The sequence below is a fragment of the Plectropomus leopardus genome, chromosome 8 (assembly GCF_008729295.1).
Source record: "Plectropomus leopardus isolate mb chromosome 8, YSFRI_Pleo_2.0, whole genome shotgun sequence".
Lineage (NCBI taxonomy): Eukaryota > Metazoa > Chordata > Actinopteri > Perciformes > Serranidae > Plectropomus > Plectropomus leopardus.
This window is the reverse complement of record NC_056470.1, coordinates 15,162,101-15,189,966: the sequence shown is the minus strand read 5'-3', so window position 1 is coordinate 15,189,966 and position 27,866 is coordinate 15,162,101. Positions and strand designations below refer to the sequence as shown.

General features: G+C 37.1%; 2 protein-coding genes across 2 annotated transcripts; both read left to right on the top strand.

Moving 5' to 3' along the window:
- Positions 1–3,950: 3,950 nt before the first annotated feature.
- Positions 3,951–5,068, top strand: foxl2l (forkhead box L2-like). The gene has a single exon (XM_042492316.1). It carries the CDS (start codon positions 4,017–4,019, stop codon positions 4,812–4,814), a length of 798 nt encoding a protein of 265 aa, XP_042348250.1. The 5' UTR covers positions 3,951–4,016; the 3' UTR covers positions 4,815–5,068.
- A 1,470-nt stretch (positions 5,069–6,538) lies between these two features.
- Positions 6,539–21,992, top strand: tmem201 (transmembrane protein 201). Its single transcript, XM_042491463.1, has 11 exons — positions 6,539–6,742; positions 7,563–7,683; positions 7,821–8,015; positions 8,117–8,296; positions 9,484–9,848; positions 9,936–10,136; positions 14,748–14,968; positions 16,231–16,293; positions 16,407–16,694; positions 16,909–17,037; positions 19,293–21,992. The coding sequence occupies exons 1-11, from the start codon at positions 6,597–6,599 to the stop codon at positions 19,388–19,390; spliced, it is 2,007 nt and encodes a 668-aa protein (XP_042347397.1). The 5' UTR covers positions 6,539–6,596; the 3' UTR covers positions 19,391–21,992.
- Positions 21,993–27,866: the final 5,874 nt, after the last annotated feature.

The following is a 27,866-nucleotide window of genomic DNA, read 5'->3' as shown; positions in this document are numbered from 1 at the left end:
GGAGCTGAGAAAATGTCTTCAGCCGGACGTCACTCATCTCCCTTACAAACATCAGAGTATCCTGTTGCCTCAACTTCAGCAGCACACACACCTATGTCAGTGCACAGGAAGAAGAGAAGCAAAGGTGTTGAGCCACCTGATCTGTTAAGAGGAGTTCTGCAGCTGTGCAGTCACCATCTGTGCATAAAAGGTATTTGTAGTATGACTGCAGGGAAATTCCTGATTGTTGCAGGTCGAAAGTCCTTGCTTTTTCTTTAAGTGCTCATCCGGACTGTTGGTAACTCAAGCAAAACTTCAATGTCAAAATGCTGCATTAGAAGAAAAAACACAACAAATAAGCAACAACCTTTTTTTTCTGTAAAATACATACTAAGAAATAAACATCAGAAAGAATAACCCAGTGTTGCCGTGTTCAGGAATAAATGTCATTGGGTGCATTGTTGGTGAGGGTGGTGTTTGCTACTTTCACAACATAACAGCATTTTTGAACTTATCATCTGTTTTGCAAGTGATCTTTCAGATGTAATAGGGAAGTAAAATATTTCCCATGCAAAAGTAAGTGGAGCATAAAGTGTCACAACATAATGAAATATTCAAGTACCAGTATTTCAAAACTATACTTAAAGGGACAGTTCACCAGCAAAATCAAAATGATATATTTTTCCTCTTAAGTGTGGTGCTATTTATCACACAAGATGAATTAACTGTCCCCTTTAGTAACAAACATATTTCTAATACTAATAATTCCTGGGATACATAATGCCAGAAATCAGCAGAGAATATGCTTTTTTTAAACACTAATCAAGAATGCAGATGATCTCTCTCAATAAAATATCAGTACAATCTGCCTTTAATTGCATCATAATAAAGATAAAGCAGTACATTTCCTATTCATCTGAAGAAAGTAACATTATTCCTGCTCAAAAGGTGATTTTTATGTTATTGGGTTACAGGACATTAGCAAAGAATTACACATTTTGGAAGTGACCATCAAACATTTTCATTTTCAATTATCCTCCAACGTGATATATTTAACAGTATCAAAGTTGCAGATTATCTTGACATACCTATCAGTTTTTCTGTCAAATGTTATATTCATGGCATATAAGTGTAATCTGCATGAAATGCATAAATGTGAATTGCTTGCACAAATGCAAAGTGTTAGTGATTAATACTTTACATAGTTTATTGGAAATTCTCATCTACATCAAAGGTTACTGAACTGATTAACAGTATGGCATTATTTTTTTTACAGGCAATTTAAATAATGACATGTTGATATCATCATGTCATTACACATATCACCACATAGAGATATTTTGCAATAAACAGCCTGAAACAGCTCTTAAGGAGCTGCACACATCGGCTTTTTCAAGTTCCTATATATAATTTTTCTTTCTGACCAGTTACTAACATTTGCACATTTTCAGATGATTATTTTGTTAGTCAAACACAAGTTATCAAATTACATTTTGCACTGACATTATGGTCTGCAATCCTCCTCAGGAAAAGCAATGGAGTAGCATCTTTGCAATAGCTCTCCATTAGAAAGAGTTAAGCAGAGAACACAAACTTGTCCCTGAACCTTGATAATCCTTTGAGTTTAGAGTTGAGCTTCAAGGGCTTCAACTGATGAAGTAATAAAGAGAGAGAAGGCTTTATGTGATTAATAAAACGAATGCACTGTATTGAAATATAAAAGAAAGATCTTTTAAAAACGTGATGCTTTAGATCAGTGCAGCCGTGATATTTTATAGTCAACTTCAGTAAATCAGTTTAAGTGTGAAGGCTGGGCATCACTTGAAAAAAATAGCTGCAGTTCTCAAACACATCCTTGAAACCTTTTTTCTTGCTCTGGTTCGGACTTGAGAGCTGTTTGAGGATGCTCGAGGACTGTGGCTCTTCATTTCTCCTGATGTCTAAACCCAGCATTCACAATCTTTGTTTTTGGCTGTTTTGCTGCATTCTTCTCCAGTCTCATACGGCTACAACTGCACAGATTGTGTTTAGCCTGGCGCCTACCTTCACTCATATGATATCAGAAGCTAAATCTAGCTTTCTCTGTGAGAAATAGGACATAGGGCTGTCTAGTTTCTTTTGCTCACTTTCATTACTTATCAAAAAAAACCCTGAAAAATCAGAGAAGGAACTTCAGATTTTTTTTTCCAAAAAGAAAAGGTTCTTAACATCACAAAGAACATCCAGTGATAGACTGTTTTTCAATATTTCTACACTGATTTCATAAAAGAAGCAGTTTTTACTTTGGCTTAAACGTGGGGATTGTTTAATAGACATTCTTTATGACTGCACTATTAAAGCAAACAGAAAACTCTCGTGTATTATTATATGCATTTATTTTTAATGTCAGCATGGCAAGTTTCATGTCGTTGGATATGGTGGGATCTTCAAGTTTACAACACATTTCTCAGTGTGTACGTGATGATTCCTCAATAAAAAAATAAGTAAGTAATGACTGACGACCTGGAGCCGGGTTTTCACAGAGCCCCTGATCTTACTAATTTTCAAAAAATTAATTATGCATTGTTTAAGAGAGATAGTTATTCAGTGTAACTTCAATTAATACCCTGACAGTGATAACAATGGTTAACCCTAAATGCCCTCTAATTTTTGCCAAAGCTGCCTTTCCACTGCTTGCTCACTTTTTTAGATCTGTATTTCCCTATCAGTCAGGGGAGACAGACTGTCTGCGGAGAGCAGGTGATCATTATCTACCATGCTCGGTGGACAGACAGGCCTGCTGTTCATGCTTCACTGTATGTGGGTGGTATGCTGGTGCTCTGATACCTGCAGGTCTCAATACTCCTCTGTCGTATACAAAGTGCTGGAAATACCCAACTATCGTGCGCCTCTGAGTTGATGTGTATAAAGCTGTTAAATAAAGCACTTGTGCAAGTGCAATTTTAAAGTAATTGTACTTTGCTTGAGTATTTTCATTTTCTGCAACTTTATGATTTTACTACGTTACAGTGCTGAGACAAATATTGTACTTTTTACTTCACTGCATTTATACCTTCAGTTGACAATAACTTGGCAGATTCAGATTAATCCTAAAAAAAGATAATCAACAAATAAATTATTATGTCATCAAAAATAAATAAAGAAAAAAAAACAATATTTTGCATGTTCACAACATGAAATTTAATTAATTTAATTTCACAATTTTTAATATAAGGTCTATGTTTTCGTCATTTGCAAACTTACGGGTCAGGTACTGTACCTTAATAAGTGGTTAAACTCATGGGTGTATTACCGAACAGCCCAACCGTGTCCAAGCCCAGGGACCCAAGAGCTCAGGGGGGCCCTAAACCAAAATTCTCTGCAAGAAGTCTCTGTTACTGACTTTGCATTTCTTGTGCAAAGTGCCTTATCATCATGTCAATAACAGAGCCCCAAAAGTCCTTAATAAAAAGGAAAGAAAAAAAAAAAATAATAAAGATATGATCAAAACATTCACTTTCAAGATGCCGCAAGAAAGTAAGAAAGAAACCATCATGGTGCATTTTAAGTCAGTTCTTCTATCCTCTCAGTTAATTTCTAGTAATTTCGTTAATTTCTAGTAATTTCTGTTATGTGCATAATATGTCACATGTTAAATAAATATATAAAAATGCTTTACAATGGTAAAGTCATCTGTTGTAAATGAAAAAGATTAAAAAAAAAAAAAAAAGAAATAGACTGAACATCAAATACAATATATGGACAGACATGGGACACATAGGCTTTGATCGTCCTGCTCCGGAGTGATAACATTTTGATACTTTCTTTCTGATCACAGTCCTGTGAACCCTGTGACCCCCCCCAAAAAACTGCGCTGTTTCCCATACTGTGACTTAAACAGTGTGAGAAACACGGCGAGATGAAAGAAGGGAATAAGTGCAGCGCTCCGTACCTGTGGGAGGAGTGTTTGCACCTGCGGAAAATCACACAGCGCTAACTCTGTCAGACGCAATTGCAGCTTTTAGCCTCAGCAGGACGCAGCAGCGGACACCTGAGCCATGGATGCATCGGAGGAGTCCCCCACCGAACATGCAGCAAAGCTGCAAAATATCAGCTCCAGCTCGCCCCCGTCTGAGCCCGAAGGTGCACAGGCGACAGACCAGCAGGTGAAGCCACCGTATTCATACGTGGCTCTCATAGCCATGGCCATTAAGGACAGCCGCGACAAGAGACAAACGCTCAGCGGAATATACGACTACATCATCTCCAAGTTCCCCTACTATGAGAAGAACAAGAAAGGATGGCAAAATAGTATAAGACACAATTTGTCTCTGAATGAGTGTTTCATTAAGGTGCCAAGGGAGACCGGAGTGGACAGGAAGGGCAACTACTGGATGCTGGATCCCGCCTTTGAGGACATGTTTGACAAGGGTAACTACCGGCGGCGGAGAAGGGTGAGGAGACCCTACAGACCCCCGAGTGTGCAGTACCTGACCGGGAACTCCGTGGACTATCCCGAGCCCCTCTACCTTCAGCCTTATGTGAGTCCAAACTCCTGGAGTCTGTCCCAGCCGACCGGATACCCAACACAGGTCATCAGTGGACACCCCCGCAGCGTGTCCCCCAGCGGCCCGGTGAGTTCGTACTGCTCGCCTTCCCACTTCCGTCACTCACCATACGGCACTTACCACCGACACCCGTCCGTGCTGGTGCCCCACAACGGCTGCCCCTACGGCGGAGTGACCCAGCCCATGAGCCCCAGCGGAGGCACCGTGTCAGTGGCGTGTAACTACCCGCCGCTCAGCACCTACTCACGGCAGGCGGAGGCGCCGCTTGCTTATTCATTTGACCATTAGGAGTTATTACAACCACTGACGGCCAGTTCACTGACTCAAGGTTCATCTGTTTCACCATTACAGGCTGTCATACTTTGTTGGTCCAGTTGTTTGGGAGTTTAATAAGGTGTAAAGTTGTTGATTAATTGTTAAACAAGCTGTTTAAGTTACAGGTGCAATGCAAACATTTAATTTATATCCATTCTGTTTGAGAATTAGGCTTTTTTGCAACTAAACAAACTTGTGTTTTTTTTGTTATTTTTTTTAAGTGTTTTTTATAAAAATTTTTATTATTTTTTTTTTTTTTTTTTTTTTTTTACATTTTTACATTTGTATTGCTTTTTTGTTTCAATATTATTATTATTATTATTGAAAATGCCTGTAATATTGCAACTATGTTATTTATTTATTTTATCTTTTAGATCTAATTCTCTGAGCTACTATGCAACAGTTGGTGACACAGAAGCACTGATCAGTTTTCTTATTCTGTTGTGAATGTTTACCCGATGTAAAATACATCATGTTTGTTAAAATAAAATGTTATTTTTGCATCAAATATTTTCATTAGTTTTCTTACTCCTCTACTAGCCTATTTATTATTGATGTTTCTATCTATTACTTCATTTTAAGCCAATGCAAAAGTTATTACTTTTAAGTTTAGTCAAAGTTTTAGGGGTTGGCCTGTTATGTAAACTTTAATGATGATTGTAACTGATGCATAGAGCTTACACGTAGTTTATCTCTCTATATAAGCTTTGTTGAAATGATCAGATGGACTGTCCTCAAAACCTGCGTATATCAGTCTCCCTCCATGATCACTGGTGGATAAGATAGGTTACTCATCTCCTACCAGAAACAAGGCACTCTATTAAAAGTCATGCATTCAAAAATTCTACTTAAGTAAAAGTACAGAAATATTAGAATTCGGGCAACTTAAAATACCAGAAGAAAAATTACTCATCATACAATATGGTCCATTTTAGAATAATAGTATGTTATTGGAATAGAATTATTGATGTATTAGTGGTTATGTCACATTAATGCAGCATGGTGAAGGTGATTTTAAGTAATCTACTTTTTTAAAAAAATCAGATTTTAACCTATAATCATGCATTTATTTATAGATTATAATTATTATTGTAATATTAATCTGACTATGCAATGTTACTGGTTGTAAAATAAGTGTAGTAGAGGAAAAAATGTACAATTTTTACTGAATTGCACCAGAGCAACTGTATAAAGTAGCAAATAATGGAAATACTCAAATACAATTATCTTTCCAGCAATAGCCATAATAATTGAATTAGGCATGATAGCTTAGGTTATAGGATTCAGCTAAATCAGAAACTCATGTTTCAGATGATCATTTTTCTTGACAGCATATACATACATGTACTCTGTGTGAAAGGTTAAAGGCCAACTTCTTCAACAATAAACCATGCCAGGGAAAATAAAAATGAAATGGTACCCTCCCGTATTCCAACACTATCGTGCTCTCCTACTACTACACTGCACGGTGCTTGGAATCAAACAAAGGTTTGGTTCATTTCTATTTTAAAAAATACTTCCACCAAAAACAATCAACATATTGAGAAAACGTTTTATATCCGTGCAATAGTTTAACCACGGTTGGTTTAAGTGAATAGTACAGTCGAAAAGAAGGTATGAATAACTAATATTGGAACGCGTCCGGGAAGTTACGCATGTTCCGTTTCCGTTATATGGGCGTGAACAAAAGGGGATCTTTTACCGCGTGCGCTCTCGCGCCGTGTTTTGCGGCACCGTAACAACATTATATTTCTCATGTTATTAGCTCACCTGTCGTCAGTGTCATTGGAAATGGAGGCGTTTAATCAGCTTCTGTTGGAATATCCTGAGCTAATGTACAGTGGAGTCGGAGCTACGGCGGTTGTCGCCGGTGGAGCGCTGATATACAAAATTGCTAACAGGTAACTTCAAGGTTTTGCACTGCGGCGTATGTTTTTAGCTAGATTCACGTCGGTACAAGTTAGCAAACAATGTTAAAACTTGCATTTTTTTTCAAAATTGATGCAGTCCAACAATTATAGCATTGCCAACAAAAATGTCTTAATATGTTTCCTATTTCTCAAGAGTCGTCTGTTTAGCTACCCTAGCAGGAGCGCTAACTGTGCTAGCCGTAGTGCTAACTAACTTATTAGCGTTTAGTTGTTTTTTTTTTTGTTTTTCAAACTTTTACCGTTAAGATAAAGTTAGTAAGTTTAACTACTTGAATGCACACACTTGGTAGTTTTTGTTTTTGGAAGCCACTGTGTGCATAAGTCTATAAAATATTGATTCAGCGTGATTGTTTTGATTTTGTTTATGTAGTATCAAAATAACAAATTAAAAAATAATAAATCTTAGTATTGTCTGTAAGTATTACATAGACATATGTATAGTAGCTAGTCTACACAGTGTAATGAATATACTATAATACACTAATACTAAAATAGTAAATAGGTCCATAAGAACATACTACTGCCCGTATACATTAATCAAATTTGCTTAAGTTATATTTTTCAGAATGCAGTGAGGTTGAGTGGAAGAATAAAATGTGCAAATAAGCCATGTGCACAAATAATGTGCAAGAATAAGATGTGCAAATTGACACTGCAGATTGACATGATCTTACTCAATTTATACTTGGAGACTGATGTAGTACTGTATCCCACTGCTGGCAAACAGACCTTAGAAATACATTACTAGGTGTCATTGATAGAATCATGTTGCATTATGTCTTATTTACAGAAAGAAGCCCACCCATGCAAACGTGAACTGCTGGTTCTGTAATGAGAATACAGTGGTGCCTTATGGGAACAGGAACTGTTGGGACTGCCCTAACTGTGACCAGTACAATGGATTTCAAGAGGTAGGTGCCAAAAGTGAATGACACGTGAATTATTTTAACATGTCAGGAAATTGCAGTGAATTAATTTCTTATTTTATTTTTGCCTGTGCTGTAAAATGTATAAAATATATGTTTATTGGTGTTGAACTTGTTTTCAGAATGGGGATTACAACAAACCTATTCCAGCTCAGTACATGGAGCATCTGAACCATGGAGTGTCTGGTAGCCTTCCCTCATCTGAGACGCCCAAGACACAGCAGTGGGTCAACTGTCAGATGCTGCTTTGCAGGAGGTGCAACAACAACCAAACTGTAAAGATCAAGCAGCTGGGCACATTTATCCCAAGGGATGATGTATGTACTTTGTTCTTTTCTATTCACTACAATGCTGTCGTCATTGTTATCATGACTAACCAGCGTAAACACTACATTTATTATTTTTGTCTCATTTGTAGGAGAACTACGATGAGGAAATTGATGCCTACAAGCATCACTTAGAGCAGACCTATAAGTTATGCCGGCCGTGTCAGACAGCAGTGGAGTACTACCTCAAATATCAAAACCGTCAACTGCGAACTGTGCTCCTAAACCATCAGCTTCGACGCAGCCGAGAATCAGACAAGGGCTTCGTAAAGGTCAGTGCTATCAAAACTCCAAAACTGGCAAGCAGAGTGTGTGAATGAATTTTGAATTTACCTAGAACACAGTAAGGCTTGTTGGGTAACCACATGCTGTGGAGTGTTTACATTTCAGCCAAAAAGTAAATCAAATGATTATACATGATTTTTAAGAGCAGTGTATTACACATAACAATGAACAACATGTACATAAATTGCATTAAAGTTCTGTTGTATTTTGTCAGATAATTAAAATAATGAATCTGTCACTGTTGCTCAGTGGGACATTTGAGTACAAAATCTTCATAATCATTATATACTCACTGAGGTGATCATCATAGTTAAAATCTACACAAACTATAGTTTTTTTTAAGAAAAGATAATCTCACATTGTTTAGTATCATAGCAGCTTGTAAGTCACACTCATTTTCAGCAGAGAGACCTAATCAAGTATGTATTTATGAAGTTCCTCCCCGAGCTTGGGAAAAGGAAGCTGCCCAAATTTAAACTCGATTATGATGGTCTGTTATTTCTTACTTATAATCAAAGTAATTTGTTTATCTTGAGATATAAGAGCAAAAATGTCATTAAGTTCTTGCTTGTTATAATTCCTTTCAACTACTTAACATGTTTCAGAACCAAAAAGAAAAGTCCACAGTTGTTATAACTTATTACTTTTTAATACCTGGTCTGTCATTCCTACTCTAGTTTGGTATTTATACTGGTGTATGTTTTTATTTTATTTTACATGACTTTAAGCCACCTCAATTAAATATAGTAAAAGTGTTACCAATTTCATCTTATAACATAATAAAAACTCCCCCCATTGATCTGGTCTGTTTATACTGCATGTATTTGGTTTCTAATTACTAACTCAAACTTGATGCTGACATTGCCAATTTTTTTTTATTAAAAAAACAATATTGCCTATGGAGTGCAGAGGGGTTTTGTTTTCTTCTGCAGCGCCAGTAGTAATTATAGTCCTAAATACATAATGTGTTTTTGACACATTTTGACAATTTAAGCCCTCAGAACATTTACATTTTGATGCCAAAAGAGGTGTTTTCAATTGGTTTCATTTAATTGGCCTTCTGTTGCCTGATCTCATTTTAATATGTCCACATTAGTCTTTGCGTGGCTTATTGATTTCCACATGTTGTGAAAATGTCAGGATTCACACTGAAAGCATCCTCTCTCTCCCACAGAGCTCCTATTCTGTGTCTTCTCCCACGGGTGTCATTCTGTTACGGGCCCTTGCCTTCCTGATATGTGCTTTCCTAGTTGCTACATCTTTGTGTGACTTGCCAAATCAGCCTGCTTCGCTTAGTGGCCCACAGACACTAAGTGGTGGAGTCATTCCTCCAAAGCCCAAACCCCAGAATGAATCCACCTCCAACAACGAAAGCAGCGGAGGTGTTCCTGTGTGGCAGGGTCTGCTGGAGCTGGTGCCAGACAAGGCCATAGAAAATGCCAAGCTGGTGTGGCAGCATGGAAAGGACAACCAGCTGGTTATAGTCTCTGTTGGCCTGTTGACTTGTCTCTCTGCTGTCTTCTTAGCAGGACCTGCGAGGTAAGCAGCCTCTCTAATTGCCTTTGGAAATCCAGGAGAACTTTAAGCAAAAACAATCTGCATGCTTATATTTTGCTACAATTCCAGGTTGAGGAGAATTGATGCCGTGTCCTCTGTCCTGTGGTTCTTCATCCTGTGCCTCTTCCTCGCTGAGAGCTACTTGACTGATACCTTGGGTTGGATGGACATAGCCAAGCTCAGTACCGTCTCCCTCTGTTGCCTAGTCAGCTTTGCCGCTGCTGTGGCAACTCGCAAACCACTGGGGCCAAGAAGAGCCAGATATCGAAGGTCAGAATCTGAGCAGTAATATTCAAATTGTGTTTGAAACATGGGAGTTCGTAAAGAGTCCTTTTTCCGTTAGAGGTTTGTTCTCATTAGAAGCCGTTCAGAACATAATCTATAAGTGTTCCATGAAAAAGGGCAACGAACAAGCTGTTTTTAATTCAGTTTTTTTACTCATAACCCTGCTCTTTTACTGCTGTGTGTGAATGATTGCGAGTATATGACACGTGGAACGTAGGATTGTGTGTGTGGCCCATGATGTGACAAAAACACTAAAATTTCACCTTCAAGCACACATCAACATCTGTAATGTGTAAAAAAAATCTTTAGGTGGTAAACTGTATTTATACACAAAAATAAGATGATAATCTCTGTGATTAGTAACAGATCTCTCTATGACTTAAAGATAGATTTCTTATTTTTGGGATACTTCAATGAGAGAAATTGACAAGGGAGTCTCTCAGGAATCATGTAATCTAAAAGGAAAGATTGAGAATACAATTGAATATCATTAGTCACCAAAACTCTTTACAATAAGACTTTACCGAAAGTGTTTCGTGGGATATTGTGCCTCTCAATTCCATCCTTTTTTAATAATCTTTGATTACACTGATAATTCCTTTTTAACTATAACGTGTGATAGACTAACTGTTTTTGTGCCAATAATGTGATTTTTACATTTAACTACCGAACTAGTACTAAACTAATCTATGTATTCTACACTATGCTAGAATGTTTAAAAGCATTTTGAATGTACTTATTTATTAACACTGGTGTAGCTGTGGGCTGATAATCATTGACTAACTCCAGCTCATTGCATCAAGTACTAACATGAAGACACTACAGGCCATTCTCAAGATGCGGCTTTCTTCTGATTGCATCCCTCCTATGGTGTGCCCCGTCATCTACAATTTCTGAACAAACAATGTCCTTGGATATTATTAAGTGTTCATCGCAAGTCCTTTTGAAGCCACTGTTAATGTATAACTGATGTCTGTGAGGAATCTCTTAGGAAAACAACATCAGCGCTAAAGCAAGTCGTCAGTTTTCAAGGCAGAGCTGGGTGTTTTGATGTTTTTGTAGTGAAGTGGCTGCTGCTGCATTTTCATCCTGACAGCCGCTGCGTACAAATTTTTTGACTCTTGATCGATGTAACAGTAGACGTTAATGTGCTAATTTGAGAATGTCAACCCTTGCCTGGAAATAGCAGTCACTAATTCATATATGCATTCCAAAAATTCTGTTATTAGTCCAAAAAACTTGCCTTTTGCTGCTCTTTTACTGTCTGCATTGTTGTGATCTTGTGCCTCTGTGATTTCCATTTTGATCATGCTTCAGTTTTTTTCCTCTCCCTTGAAATTAAGCATTTTCTTCACTGTAAACCAGTAATCCCTGCAAAACATTCTGCCTTGTATAACACATTTTAATTATTTTTTTGTTACTCTCTGCCAAGTCGAAAGCTGACGCTTTAAAATAGTGCCTACCCGGCAGATGCTTGTCTCGACATTTGTGTGAGGTTATCATGTCTGAGTAGTAGTTTGTGATGGCCTTGTTGTATCAGTGCACAACTACATGGCAGTAAATCTTTCAAGTGTGAAATAAGACTACAACAGCGAGCAAGTTCTCTGCACAACGTAAAAATCAAAGTTATGGTTTGATTTGTAAAGTAAGTTTAAGAAATTAGTTTCAAGTCCGGCTCAAGTGAGGTGTTAAGACTCTTTTTTTTTTTCATATTACAAATTTCAATAAAACAAGCAAGAAGAAAGAACACAATGCATTAATATGTGCAGCTGAAAATATTAGATTTTCTCAGCACTTACCTGTTTGCCTTAGAGCCTGTTCATACCTAGTATAAACATGCATTTCGTTGATCTGAATATAAGTGGACCATCAAGACACATCGCCGCTCCCCCCTGTGTCTGTCATGAGTCTCCAGCTGACCACTTTTGATAACTACCTGTATCACTTAAACTAGAAGGTCACAAAGCCCCATTCAGTTATTTCGTCCACACTCTTTTGAGCTGCATGCTAGCATGCTTGCTAGTCAAGTCAGTAGTAGTGTCAGTACAGCTGGAGACATCTGTAAGCAGAATTCAACCGTCTCCTTCCATAGGACAAAACGATGGACTGTCACGCAACACTTTATCTGACTTATCCTTGAATGTACAAGTTGTATAGTGTTAGCCCGCAATCATCAAAACAACCATCACATCCTGCTCTGAAGTTCTTATTGGCGATGCATCAGGAGGTATTAGCATTAACACTACAAAAAATATGTGGTCAAATACATCCCAGAAAACCTTGGCAAGTGGTTTGAGTGATTGGATCACGACGCATCTTAGTGCTCATTTACACTTGTATTTAGAACAGTTCTCTTGTGACCAAATCTGCCAACATGCATGTTGGTGTAAACAGGCCTCTAGTCACTTACTCAACTTACCAACATCCTAACATGTTGATTTATTGAAAACACTGATGGACGTTCTAGTTGCATGCGCTAACATTTTACCTCCTTGTGAATTTATTTTAGCCAACCCATTTTATTTTACTTTTTTGGAATGTATGGGGGTATAGCTATTTGACGGTGATGTGAAAAGGTATTACAAACTATTAGCTGTAGAGTGTTTGTAGACTGTATTTGATAGAGTACTGTAACTGTGGAATTTAAGTAGCATGTCGCATGTTAAAGACGTTGTTTTTTAGCTTATGAGGAAAGTATTAACTGCAACTCATTCAGGGTAATTTCCATGCTTTAAAGCTGCGATTTGCCTCTGAAAAAATGTAATGGAAATAATTCAGTGCTATATAGTGCTCTAGCGTGGGATTTGTGATCGATATTGAGTCATCGTGCCAGAGAATCTACAAGTAATTACATAGAGGGACTGGGTTTTTTTTTTATACCTTTTTTAATAAGCTGAATCATGTGACAAGCAGCATTTTAGGCTTTTGACGAAGAAAATATTTTATCAGAATTAAAGCCCATTGCAAAACTGTTCTCCACCCTGATGAAATAATGATAGCCAAAAACCTTAGTGTGCTAGAGAAGGATTTTGCAACATGTTCAAATTTTTATGGGCTTGCACGGAAACTGGTCTGAACCTTGTTGTATGTGCATTCTTAAATGTAGTATTCCAGTCATCTCTACCATATTTTTTTGCATACGTTAGGTATATCTAATAATGTGTTATCTTTTGCCAAACTTTTACATGCTGTGCTAAAATATTTATGTTTGTGTGCATGTTTGTTACACTATAATGTATGAGTAATATCGAGCCTGAGTATTTGGTTATTTGTGTGTGTGTGTGTGTTTTGTTAAAGAATACCTGTTTCTACCTTTTAAGCTGTATGACTGTTAACCTCCAATGGTGTCACGCATGTAACTCTAGAAGCACTACAGTTAAACTTCTATGGTACTTTGGTACTTTTTGCTAATTTAAACTGCCAAATTCAACTGTAGCATCGTACCATTGCCACAAATACATTTTGTGGTGTTTTAACAGTGATAGATGTAGGTCTACTCCTTTTTTACTAATGTAGTTATGAATGTTAATGTTTTTACCGCACTGTATGGATATTCAGTTTGTAGCAAGATTGTGTCATAACTAAATGTGTGTGCGTGCGCGTGTCTGTTGCAGAAACACTAAAGGCATAAAAATTTAAAGGTTAACATGCCAAATCTTGATACTTTATACACAATTGAAGCAATAATTTGCTATTTCAAGATATACTATAAATAAGCTAATGAACTATATCTCTATTTGATCATTTACCATGTGTTTTATATATTGTACTGTAGGCTCAAAATTTGAGCTCCGTCCATGTTGAAAGGTTTCCTGCAACAAACATACATACGGTACCCAATAAAACGTACTGCGTTTTGGGTGCTCACATGTTGAAATTGGGTGTCTTTCTTTTAATGTCAGGCTCCAGTTTGCAGACTTTGTAGGAATGCTTTACTGTACATGATCTGTAATAAACAACTGCTGAATGGATCTGCCTTCTCTGTTTGTTTTCAACACAAACATCGTATTTCCGACTTGTGTATGTTTCTCCTCACTTGTTTAATAAGAAGCTTATCTGCAACGGAATATAAACCTCTTTGAGAAATAATGATGGGCCACTGACTGCATGTTGTGGAAATGTGAGAGAGTTGAGCTGTATCGGAGAGCAGCTTTTCTGATGCAGCTTTTGTTCTGTCCGAGCTGTCAGCTGCTGCATGTTGTCCAACAGCTGCAGCAGCATTTCGGTGACAGCTGCCATTAATAGTGCTCATATTAATTGGATATCAGGGCTCTATGGTACAAAGTTTGTGCACCTTTTGGATTCAGACATTCCTTGTGCCTTTATATGTATTTCAGAGATTATTTTTTAATGTCATGTATGGTGTATATTGACATTGTGGAACAGAGAAATCATATTGGAAGACCACTTTCTTTTTTGAAAATCCAGAGTTCTTAAAGCTCTGTTGTAATGCTCTGTGTGTGGAGTCATCTCCTTGAATGCTACCATTTTGCACAAAAACACATGATGCTTTTTTTTCAGTATTTAAACATTTTGACAGTCTTGTTATAACTTTGATTTCAGGTAGTAGACCGTTCCATTGCTCTTGTGTTGCAGATACCTTGCAGGCAGCTCTGCAGTCCCCCCCTTCTGCAGCCAGCCTCCTTTGCTCTCTCCGGACCTGGCAGACTCCTTTGTCCCCACCCCGCCGCCCAACCTCTCCATGCTCATCAACCGCCAGCAGAGTCCTCGCGAGCGCAAGGCTTCCCCCTCCTCTCTGCCCGGGCGCCTCAACAGAGCTCTCTGTCTTGGCACCATCCCCTCCCTTACAAGGACAGGTAACATTAAAATGATTAATTCTGTATATTCCGTAAGAATTGAAAAAAAAAACCCAATTTGGCTCAATCTTAACATGGGGCGCTGATCACATTTGGTGCCATGTAATTTACTTGTGGTTTAATAGCTAAAAAAAAACTTGGTGTTGTGCGAATTATTTTTCAAGTACTTGGTCACTTATTTAAACTGGGTCAAACAGGAATATACAACCTACTTCAGCCAACAGATATTGTTGCATGGCTTTCCTTAGCCGTCTAATGTGTTCGATCTTGAGTTGCTTCTTGCTTTGCATGCAAAACAGATTTATATTCGATATGATACAGAAGCCTCAGTAGGTTTTCTAGAAAAGATTTGTCTGAAGGAACATTGTGCAGATTAATAAAACCTTGCCAGTTCTCTCTGCAGGGCAAACTATGTAATGGAAACATTGTTTCTTATTGGCCTTTCAGTACTGTTTGTACTTACTGGCAAACATGCATGCAGATACAAATATATCTCTAATAAGGTAATATTGGCTGATTAGTTTAGCTGGGGTTTTTTTTATATTGTGTGATGAAATCACGTAATGTGTATTTAACATTTTGTAATATGATGCTACACCTACTATCCACTTACTTTAAAGCTGTTCTAAATGCAGCTTTAAAATCAATAATTTAAAGCTGCATTCAGCGCTGAAATGTTTGCTCAACTAATCAAATTATCGATAGGAAATTAATCGGCAACAGTTTTGAAAAATCTATCACTCATTTGTCACATGTCAAGCAAAAAATAGCTAACATCATCTAGTTCCAGCTTATCAGTCATGGGGATTTGCTGCTTTTCTGTGTCTTATGTAATAATAAACCAAGTATTCATAGATTTTGGACTGTTATCTCAACAAAACAAGATATGGGAAGACGTCACCTTAGGTATTAATAATTGTAATCAACTTTTTTTTTAAGCCACTCTGACCTTTTTATTGACAAAGGATTATTTGAGAAAATTTAGATTACCAGATAAATCAATAGTGAAAATGGATTGTTGCAGCCCTAGATGTATTTATATTTTTTCTCACTAGGGGGCAGAAATTAATAGATTAACATGACAGATCCCAACCATATACCAGAAACTTCTAAAATCAAATGTGTCCATGTGAAGTTACCTAATTCAAGGTTTATCAGACACAACACATTAGCTTTTATTTAGAGCTGTCTCTCTGCAGGTCTGAGGAGAGCCCTGGTTCATGGTTGTAGTTAATGGTGGACTATTATGTGTTTATTTTCAGACTCTGGTTACCTGTTCAGTGGAAGCAGACCAGCATCACAATACAAAGACTCTCCGCCCTCAGGTATTTAAACTTGTAGTGATTTTGTGATCTCAACTCAACACTCTATTTTAAACAGGTCTTAACCCTTGAAAAGCACTCGATTGAATTACATTTTTTTTTCTTTTGTGCCACAGACTATTTTTCACTGATTTCTGGGAGCCGCCCATCATCCCCGGGTCCCTCTCCAACCCCTTCAGTAGCTGGGTCAGTTACATCCAGTTCAAGTTCTGCCAGACGGCGGCCCCTCATCAGCCCTGCTCGCCTCAACATCAGCGGCAGGAAACTGCGGCTTTTCTCCACGGAGCCAGAACCCGCGCTCATGTCCCCATCTGTGTCTTCATCCCACTTCAATGTAAAGTCAACCTCCTCCATTTACAGCAGCTGCTTTTCACCTGACATATCACCCTTCCAAAGCCAAAATGGTAAGTACAGCTGAGGTTAAATTGTGCAAAGTAAAAAGTTGAATTTTTGGGTTATTAACAACGTGCACTGCAGTACACCTTAGTGTCATTTGTGATATCACCACCAGATGGCAATCTTTCTCAAATCCTACATATGGCGGCTTGACAGAGAGACATATTCATCAATGTTCATCAATAAATCCAAGTTGATTTAAGTGGTTCCATTGCTGTGCAGATTTGAGTTCTTTGTTAAGGGACGGCAGTGTGATTGAAGAGGAAGAGAAGCAAGGCAGCTCCTCTGAGTCCTCCGCATGCATGGTTGGCACCACTACGCAGGGACCTGAGAACACCCCTCCTCCAGAAGGTAACCAGTATGATTTAAACATGACAGGGAGATGGATGTTGTGTCAGAAATCACATTTAATTTTGGTCCCACTCCTTTTTTTCACTGGATGCTAAACAGTGTCATGACCTTAGACCTTTATAAATAAAATGGTAGGCCTTGTTTGACATTTTAAAGGATCGGCTCACATTCAGTCAAGTCTGTCTTAAAACAATACTCACATGTTTATGTACATTTAGAGCACTATAGATTAAAAAAAAGTGGCTAGCCCAAGGCACACCTGTGACATAATCATGCTGTGAAATCAGCATTTTGATAAGCAACACCTGTCACGTGGATGGATTATTTTGGCAAAGGAGAAGTGTGGTTTTGAACAGATATGTACACAAAATTTTAGAGAAGTAAGTTTCATGGGTACACATAAAAAAAGTCTTTGTAATTACATTTAAAATAGGCAAAAATAGGAACAAAAACAAAAATATTCCTTCATATCTATCTATATATCTATGAGAATAAGGAGTGTTTCAAACACTTCTGTATAACACTGAACAACCACTTTCCCAAAAGGCAACAGGTCAAAATAGGCTATGAAACTGAAAAGCATTACTTGGGCTATATAACTGCTAATATCAAAATCCATTAAATAATTAAAAAATAAAACTTTTGCATTACGATTACCTTGACTAGTTTCAGTTCACATTGCCTATATTTAAACATTCAAAGCAGCCAAACATGAATCATTTGGGTGATCAGCCTGTTAGACTGACTCACAAACCAATCCTGTTGTGCTAACAATAACATGTGTTGCTAACGGCGTACGGCTTAATTTCCGGTCTGAATTCTCAATTTTTGTTCCTCATAACATGAGTCAGTCTACACACTGTGTGTTTTGTTTACGGCTGCATGCACCAGAACATGAGCCCAGTACCCCAGGGATGGTCCTGCTACATGAACCATTACAGCCCTGGTTTAGAAGCAAAGCGTTCATCCAGAATTCACCTATCACTTCTTCTTTTTTACATTTCTTTTTTTAAGTTGCAGTCTTATGCTCAAGCAGTTTACATTATTTCTTCTCCTTGTCCATCCACACTTAATACCCCAAAATGATGAAGCGAATACAGGATTTTAGAATTTTTGCAAATGTGTTAAAAGGGGAAAAACTGAAATATCACACTGACATAAGTATTCAGACCCTTTACTATTACACTTGAATTATATCCCAGGTGCCTCCTTTTTCTCTTTCTAGTCAGGATGTGTCTACACCTTGATTGGAGTACACCTGTGATAAATTCACAGCCTTTTATATAAAAGGTCTCAAAGCTGACAGTGAATATCAGAGCAAAAACCAAACTATGAGGTCAAGAAACTGCCTGCAGATCTCAGAGACAGGCTTTTGTGGAGGATGACTAAAAAAAATGTTTGCTGCATTAAATGTTACCAAAAGCACTGTGGCCTCCATAATTTTTGCATGAAAGAAGTTTGTCAATGATTCCAGCCTTGAATCTTCTTGGGTATGAGCTCTGCACACCTGTATTTGAGGATTTTCTGCCTGATGGTGACCTCGAGTGGATGGCTATTTTCAGGTCTCTCCAGAGATGTTCAATTTTCAAGTCAGGGCTTTGACTGGGTCACTCAGGGGCGTTCACAGAGTCGTCTCTAAGACATTTACGGTCAATGTTTTGTTGGAAGATGAACCTTCGGCCCTGTCTGAGGTCATGAGTACTTGGCGGCAGGTTTTCGTTTAACGACATCTCTATACTTATGTTGAGATTTCCCTCAGCTCTGGCCAGTTCCCCAACCCCTGCAGCTGAAAACCACCCGCACAGCATGACGCTGCCACCACCATGCCTCACCATTGGGATGGTCTTGGGCAGATGGCGATGTCAAACAGTTTAATCTTGGCTCATCAGTGCAGAAAATCTCGTTCATCACAGTCTGAGAGTCCTTTAGGTGCTTTTCTATGTCTTTCACTGAGGAGAAGCTTCTGTCTGGCCACTCTGCTATAAATCCTATTGTTGCTGTGATGGTTGTCTTTCTGGAAGTTTCCCCATACAGCCTTTCTTTTGCTCAGCCAGAGTCAACATCAAGTTCCTCATCACCTCTCTTACCAATCTTCATCGGCCACTCTGCTTTTTGGAAACCTTTAACACAGCAGACTTTTTGTAACCTTCCCTGCATCTATCCTTTTATGCAAAATAGAAAACCTTCATGTCAGATAGGTGATGCACAATGACAGTTCTTATGATACTAATTTTCTTCTGCGTTGACATCTCCAGGATTTGTTAAGAGTCTTATCTGGCCAGGACTTTTGTTGGTGAGCCTGACTTCCAACCTGTTCTTCGCCGGCCTCTACATGTACCATAACTGGAGATGAACTGCTGGTGATTCTGCTGCTGTTCTCTTGTGACCTGCACAGAGTGAGTCGGCCTCTGGCCTCTGACCTCTGACATCCCTGTCATGTCTGTGGACCTGGCAGTTATTCAGCAATGCCAGAGATCATCACATTTCAGGCTACTTGTTGCTCACTGGTGCTTAGTGAAAATACAGATGTCAACTGATAGATTTTCAACAGCATACCTCCCATGTGATTGGAGTTACGAGAAAACGGTGGTTTTCTTTGTGATTTGTGGTTAATGTTTTTTTTTCTCCTTTTTGATCTGGCCTTGTTTTGGCATCACTGCTCCTCTTACATGAACGCAGGTGCATGTGTAATTGATTTAAAAGGCTCAATTCTTGCACTGATGCTGTGAAATGTGCAATAAACATGTACTGTTAAGTTGATCCTCGGACACAGAGGTTCATGTCTAATACTGATGGTGATGAGTGCATTACCTCCCCCAGTGGATAAACACTTTTGCTTCTCTACAACAGCCAAACGATTATTTAAAAAAAAACAAAACATTAAGCAGCATGTAACATTTGTGGTGTATAATTAAGTTTTTCCATTTTGGAAATTTGTACAAACTTTCACTTTGTATTGTCATAATCTCACTGCACGCGTTTTCCATTGTGTTTCTTTGTATATTCATCTGGGAAAGAGTGGTGTGTCAAACTCTATCCTGTAATGATGTTTTGTTATACAGTTTACAGTCACCATTTGTAATATTATGCTTATTTATATCTCATACCACGGTGACATGTCACAATCGGTCACTATAGAAATAGTTCTCTTTCACCTAAATGTTTTTTTCACCGTTATCTCCGTTTCACAGGTTGGTTTGAAGAGGGCAATGCTCCTAAGCTCAAGTGCAATGTTAATATATTTTTTTTTTATTTCCCAATCTATAAAATGAAATCATGTTCACATTTACATGATGTTTGCTTAAAAATGGCACAAAGATTCAGATGTAGGCCCCCAGTGACTTTTATTCCTCACTAGGGCTGCGCGATATGAAGAACATCAAATATCACAATAATTTTACACTGAGATTTTTGATTAATAATGATTAATGTGGAAGGAAAAGGCAAATAATGGAACAGTCTGGTAAGTTCAGAAAATGTACTGCATTTACAGTAATGCAGCCTTTAAAACCAGGAAAAGAGAACACTTATTATACGATATTTAAATTCTTAGACGGTAACTAGTCTTATATCACAATATTGATATGATATCAACATATTGCCCAGCCCTACTTACAACTGAGCTGTAAAGTAATACATAAGTTATATTTAACTTGTTGTCAAACATCTACATATTAAATTGGAAGGAGTTTGCACGTGTTTTTTTTTCTGAATCTGTTCACTCTTTATGTTTGGTTGGGTTGTATTTTGAATGTTTGAAATTATTCTATTAGAGATGAAGATGTTTTATTATTGTGTGTGTGTGTGTGTGTGTGTGTGTGTGTGTGTGTATTGAACATAAAAAATAGTTGTACATTTTGGACATGTGTAAGATGTATATAAACAGGTTAGTTCACTTATTTTGCTTCACATGTAAAAACACAACTTATGGTAGGCTTTTGGGTGTTTGTTTTCACTTGGAAGAATGTTGTTAAATGGCCACACTTGATTTTTTGAGGGGAAACATTTTATCTTCTTTGAAGAATTACTGGGTTATGTGTTTTTCTCAGACACTTACTGCTTACTTACTACAATTTGAATCTGTGATGACTGAAATGAGTTTGTTTATCTTGAGCCAGAATCATAATTAAAGAAACTTATGTGAAATTAAGTTTCTGAGAAAAATAAACTTGCTACTGAAAGTCACTAAATGACTGGGAATTCTCTAATGATAAGTTCAGAAAAACTATCGTTAGACACCCTTAGGTAATACTTTATTTGGATATTCCGCCAGCAGAGTATTTATAACATCTCATTGTTTTAGTGAATGAGATTCAATAATTCAGCGGTTTCACTTTGTAGATGTTTATTTCTATGACAATTCACTAAATATTCTCTGAATATTTTTTTGAACAATTCACTTAACTGAATAGGCTGTTGAAATGTTAGAAATATAATACTAAAAACTCGACTATCCCGAATAAAGTGTTACCCAACCTTATAATGAATAAAAGTTGCTAAAAGGTATTAGAACCTTTCGCCATACTGTATACAGACTCGTGTAGTTGTACTTGATGTGTACCTTGGTGTATGTTTATTTCTTCTCTGAAGAATGCTCTTTCAGTGAAAGATCATGTACAGGTTGAAATGTAAATCAACTGTTTTGAATTTTCCTGATGAGACAAACCTAATTTCGTAGTTAATGAAAAAATGAATTTATTTTTGAGTTTGTATTTAAAGTGTTATGAAAGTATGTTGTGTGTTTTTTTTTCTGGACTTCACTTCTTCATTAAGTTAAATCAAAGGTTTATTTATGTACTCGCACTAAAAGGGTTTGAAGGGTTGTTATGTCACTTTGTTCAGCAAATGCTTGTCTGCAGCATCTGCTGGTCTGTGTGAATGTACTGAACAACACTGATGTGTTTCATGTGGACCCATACTTTTTTAATAAAGTGTTTTTCCTAATTATTGTTAAATATGTGTTGCGTTTCTCCTGTTTATCCAGCTACATAAATCTGCTATTACAGCCCAGCTAGTGTTGTACATTTCTGCAAACCATGGATGTGTTACATTTGTATGTTTTCTTATGTATGATGTGTTTCAGATGTCATGTATGAGCAGCGTTTGTCATCAGGAAGAGGGCGAGGTGTTGGATGGCGTGACACATTAAAGTGGGATGCCTGCAGAGCAACAGACATCAACAGACTAGTATTTGAGACCAACAAAAGCAGGTATTTTTAGATAAGAGTTCAGGACCCCAAACCTAACCCCATATTAACATAGTGTTGTTATAACATAAAACTAAATTGAAATGGAACATTTTTGGATATCTATTAGGGCTGACTTGAATGCTAACTTATCCATAGTTTGCAGGAATGTACAATGTCAACATTTATTCTGGCAATTTTGTCATAATGTGTGTAAAATAAATTGATGCTGGCAGGTTTTGTTTAGTTTCCCTCTTTGCAATCATCAGCTTCTTTCCCTTCACACTTGTGTTTAGTCCTTGTGATGAGTGTCTTTGTTGAACACTGCAGTCGTTCAGTAAACTGAAAGTTTGCATCATTGAGCTTGCATTGAACGCTTGAGGGAAGTCAGACACCTAAAACATTGCCATAGCAATGGTAGACTGAATTTGACACGGTGGATATGAAGGTATAAGTGCATTTCTGACAAATATAAGACTTCTGTGGATTTTAGATAAATAACTCAATTATTTTGAGTTTAAAACTTTTGAGATGCACTCATATTTTTTAACAATATTTTCTTGGCTTTTCACCTTTATTTGAAAGGGGAGAGAGAGAGGATGACATGCCACAAATGGCTGGGATTGGAGTCAAACCTAGGACATAACCTTCGTATATGGGGCGCCCGATTTACCAGGTGAGTTCCCCGCACCTACACATTTTGTCACAGATTAAGGCCCATGAATAGGCTATTTTCCCCAGACCTGAGGATTTTAAATTTTAAAGACCTTATTCATGAGTTTATCAGTCAACCCACCTTTTCAAACCTTTTGCTAATAGTTGGATGCCACCAACAGAAGGTTTGATGAGGTGTGAAATAGGTTAACTTAAACTTAAATAATTTTTTTCTTAATAAAAAATTGAAGTGGCTGTTTTTTCTTATCTTATCACAGGTCAATTGTTCAATACTCCATCGCCTTTTCTTAACCCTGAGTCACTTCCTCTTACATCCTCTTTTGTTTGTTCAATTAGAGCTTCCGTTTCTCTGTTACCTTTAGAGAACGTTTTTTTTCCCTCTGTCTTTCTTCACAACAGAAATTTTAACAGGTCATAGTAGATAAAGCACAGGTATTTTAATTAATGTTCTCAATCTCAAGCACTGAACTTTGACTGCAAAGATAACCTGAAATCAGTATTTATTAATTTTTAAATGTTTTTTTTTATAATCAATCGATCAATCAATCAGACTGTATTTGTATATCACCTTTCATACAAACGGATTGTAACACAAAGTGCTTCACACAGTGAAAGTAACCCCCCCCCCCCCCACACACACATACACACACGCATAAATAACAACGAGACCTTGTGATTAAATAAAGCATTGACGTACTCATTTAAACCAGAAATTGCAGAACTGAGGAAGCGCTAGCATAAGTGAGGAAACACCAGAAGCAGAATAAACCTATGAACAAAATAAATAAAATAATATAAACAACAGGTAAATAAAGACTAAATGTGTAAAGATATAGATAAAATGATAATAATAATAAAACTGACAAGTTACAGTGCTCTCCATATTGTTCAAACAAGCTTTAGACACATTAGACTCCAGTATTCTCTGTGCTGTATCGCTCTACTCTGACTTTGTTTAAAATAATTAGTGCTGCCACCATGGTTTAAGAAGATCAAGAGGAAGTGAGATCTAAAGGCGGAGGGTGTCGGACAGATACTAAAGCTTGGGCTATTTAAAAATGGTCGACTTGACTGGAGTCTGCAGTCATAAAAGCAGCTCTGGGAGGATGTTCAGTGGCTCATTGGTGCTTTGAGCTAAATGCAGACATGTTTTCAATGATGATGTTAAAATGCTGATGTTTACCATTGTCACCATTTTAGGCTTAGCATGTTAGCATGCTAACGTGCTAATTAGCACTTAACATGAAGCTGAATGTCATCAGCTTTCAGGTGTCGGTCATAAACCAAAGTATTGGAAGAATTATAGTTTTGAAAAAAGGCTGTACAAAATCTGATGACCATTTGTCCTTTATTCATTTATTGAGATATTTTTGTAGTCCCTGGCCATCAGACCAATATTGTCATTGCTGGAGCCACACTGCCTGACTAAAAACACACCTCATTTGACACTTGATCCCTTAATCTCTCATTTTTGGAGAATGTTCCAGTTATTTAAGTCCCAGTAATCTGTGATACATTTCAGTATGGATTTAGCGATTCAACATCTGCGGATCAGCGCATCTGAAATTCTTAAATAGTCTAATTTTAGTTTTTAATACTGCTATTTTTTCTCTTCTTTGACCTCTCTTTTTGACACGATGGGATGTACTCTTTCAAAATGAAATGTATTGACGGGACACTGCTGGACGGCTTTACCTGCTACCCTACAGACAGAACTTTCTGAGTAATGGGCAGTTTCTCATCCTTTGCTAGTTTCCTTTGTTGGCTTTCTCAAGGGTTCATGTTAGGTGCTATCATTTTCTCTCTTTACAGCACACTTCCTCTTTGTCAAATCTTTCAGAATTACATGTATTTACTGTTAGTATTGATGCTGTTATATCTCATTCTAAAACTAAACTATAATTCAAAGACCCCTGGGGTTGTCTCAGAAGTTGGATAGCTGTGTAAAACTCAATGAGTGAAAATCTGTTAGCTAGTAATCTTTTAATCGATTCTGACGATTGCTTGGATAAAGATGGATAACTAGCAGTCAGGTCGAGCTTCATTCAACTGAGGATAATTTTCAAGCCCTTCCTTTTCTATCCTGGTCAGACGAGAATCGCAGAGGGGTTAGCAAACAAGCTTATCCACTTTCTTCTGGGTCAAATATCAGTGTTTAATATCAGTTATCAATTTGTAGCTGAAATCTGCAGCCAGTTGGCTTAGCTTAGCATTTAGACTGAAAACAGATGGAAACAGCTAGCCTGGCTCTGTCAAAATCCACCCACCATCACCTCTAAAACTCACCAATAAATACTCTCTGACTCATTTGTTAAATCCATACAAAAACTAACATGTAAAAATTATTTTTTGTGCATTTGTCATTCACTGTCATTGTGGGGAATGTAATAGGTACTTCTATAACAAATACTTTAAACAGGCTAAAAAAAAAAAACTTAAGTGTATATGTTGTACTCAAGTTTATCCCAAAGGCTTTACTGACCTGCATTGTCAAATACATGCCAAAAGAAGGCATTCCTACACAGCGACAGAACAAGTGTGATAATATACAAACAATTTTTTATGGAAAAGACAAACAACTTTTTTTCTTAGTAACTATAACTGATTACAATGATGTTTATTTTGAAGTTTTATTAGGTTACGTAAATCTGTTTAATGTAACTTGTTACTCCCCAGCACTGTCACCTTTATGATGTATTGTAATTGCATACTTCATTTTCTAGCATTGTGTTTGCCGTTTTATTTGTTTATCAAACCCCTTTTGTGTTCTTTCTGTTTTTTTAAATCAACAAATCTTTTTCTCAAGCATTTTCTTCAAAGTGACATTATTGTTATATTACATAACCCACCAAGTGAGTCAAGAAAGGAATAATGAAAAGACGAATACGCATTACAAAAAGAAAAGCAATTTTTTTTTAAAGACGTGGCTACTTTTTGTTTTGTTTGTTAGGGCCAGAACAGCACCTTTCCAGGAAGTCAAGACCCTCTTCTCAGTCCCACCACAGCACTGCGGGTAAGACTGTAAACAGGTCACACATCTGAGTATCACATGACTAATAGTTTGTTTGCTTATTATCAGGGTAAATATATTGTCTTAAATATTTTTTTCCTGCACTGTTAAAGTGCTGGTAATGGCTTTATTGCTGTGTGTGAAATTAAAACAGCACAGTGAGGTTGTGTTATTTAGAAACTGTAGTTACACCGACAGTTTAATTTAAATCCCAGCAGCACAAATCATCTGAACTCTGTGACCCCTCTGCATACAGCACTATGGCTCCAGAGTTCCTATGAAAGCAGGTGGAGTTGATCCTTTTGTCAGACACAATGCACGAAAGGTTCAACTCTTGTTTACTGACAGGGTTTTATAGCTGAAAATAGTGCACCAGCTGATTGGTGGGAAGCAGGTTCGTACTTTCAGTCTGTAGCTCGGGCCAAAAGTTTCTCTTCTGTACAATCACTTCCTGTTTTCACCAGAACTACTAGACCACCAAGACTCAGAGCACACGAAGGATTAACACCTGCAAACCAAACTGACAAATATCATGTTTTTTATTTATGCGGTCTGGCCTGGATATGAAGACAAAGAGTGCTGTACTTTGTGTATCAAATAGCTGAGAGTGAATAGTTGTAATGTCATGCTTTTGATGTTGGCCCCTGCATTTCCCCCTTTTACGGTAGTACTACTGTGGTTTATGATCCACTTCCATGAGAGTGGTGACACTGCTCGCTATTTGCTGCAAAACTTAACTTGTCTCTGGTCTTATGGTTACCAGATGGAAATATAAAAATGGAAAGCAGGTGTCTGATTGAGGAGTTTCATTGTTATTTGAAATCTACAGATGAACAAATGGCTTAAAAGTAAATTATACTGTGGTTGGCTATAAGCGTCTGAATACTTTAACTCACAAAGTGCAGAGAAACAGTTTAATTATTCACAAAATGTTGTATTTATTTATTTTTATGAATTTACATTTAAGCACCCATAAACTCTTATCTTACACTTTTACTATATATATATATATATATATATATATATATATATATATATATATGTCATAAATATGCAACCATCATCATAAACAAAGAGAATATTTCCTCAATGTATATATATATATGTATATGTATATAGTGTGTGTGTGTGTGTGTGTGTGTGTGTGTGTGTGGTGTGTGTATATATAAATATATATATATATATATATATATATATATATATATATTAGGAAATATTCTCTCTGTTTTATGATGGCTGCTTATTCTTAAACGGACATTAACAATTTAACCTCCTTTTTAACAAACAGTCAACTTGAAGGGGGCTGGATTTTTCTAAAGTACCTGGAAATAAACTTAAAAGCCATCTGACTTACAAGAATTTTGAAAACCAGGAGACACCTTGGGTCTGCTTTGGCTGAATGCGCATTAGACTTGTAATGCTTCTATGGCTTATTTGACAAATTTAATTTGATCACTATGAACATTGTAGAGATTAAAGCGACAACATGGTTTAGTGCTGCAAAATACTGTTTTTATTTAAATAATCAGCTGATTTTTTTCTTGATTAATTGATTAGTCTATGTTATAAGTTACAATTTCAATATGTCCAAGGTGAATATTCAAATTGCTTGTTTTGTCCGACCAACAGTCCAAATCCAGTGGAGGATTCAAACAATGTACATTTACTCTGGTACTGTTCTTGAAATTTGATGTGGTATGTTGTACTTAATTTGAGTCTTTCTTCTTGGTGCCACTTAACACTTCTATTCATCTGCATTTCAGAGGGAAATACTTTAGTTTCTACTCAGTTACATGTATTTATTTATCAGCTATTGGATACTGATATTGGATACAGATAAAGGTTTTAGAACTGAAAACATCTGATGAGCTTATAAAATATAAATAAATAATAACATCTGTTTGTGAAATATCTATTTATCTAAAAACAAAGCTCTACCTAGACCACACAGCAGTAAA

What these genes read in the sequence shown, in the direction of transcription:
- tmem201 (XM_042491463.1), top strand. Translation starts at nt 6,597, where the DNA reads ATGTTATTAGCTCACCTGTCGTCAGTGTCATTGGAAATGGAGGCGTTT. An exon ending in CAGACAAGGGCTTCGTAAAG is followed by an intron (nt 8,297 to 9,483) that starts GTCAGTGCTATC and finishes TCTCTCCCACAG; the next exon opens with AGCTCCTATTCTGTGTCTTC. An exon ending in CCCCTCCCTTACAAGGACAG is followed by an intron (nt 14,969 to 16,230) that starts GTAACATTAAAA and finishes GTTTATTTTCAG; the next exon opens with ACTCTGGTTACCTGTTCAGT.
- foxl2l (XM_042492316.1), top strand. Translation starts at nt 4,017, where the DNA reads ATGGATGCATCGGAGGAGTCCCCCACCGAACATGCAGCAAAGCTGCAA.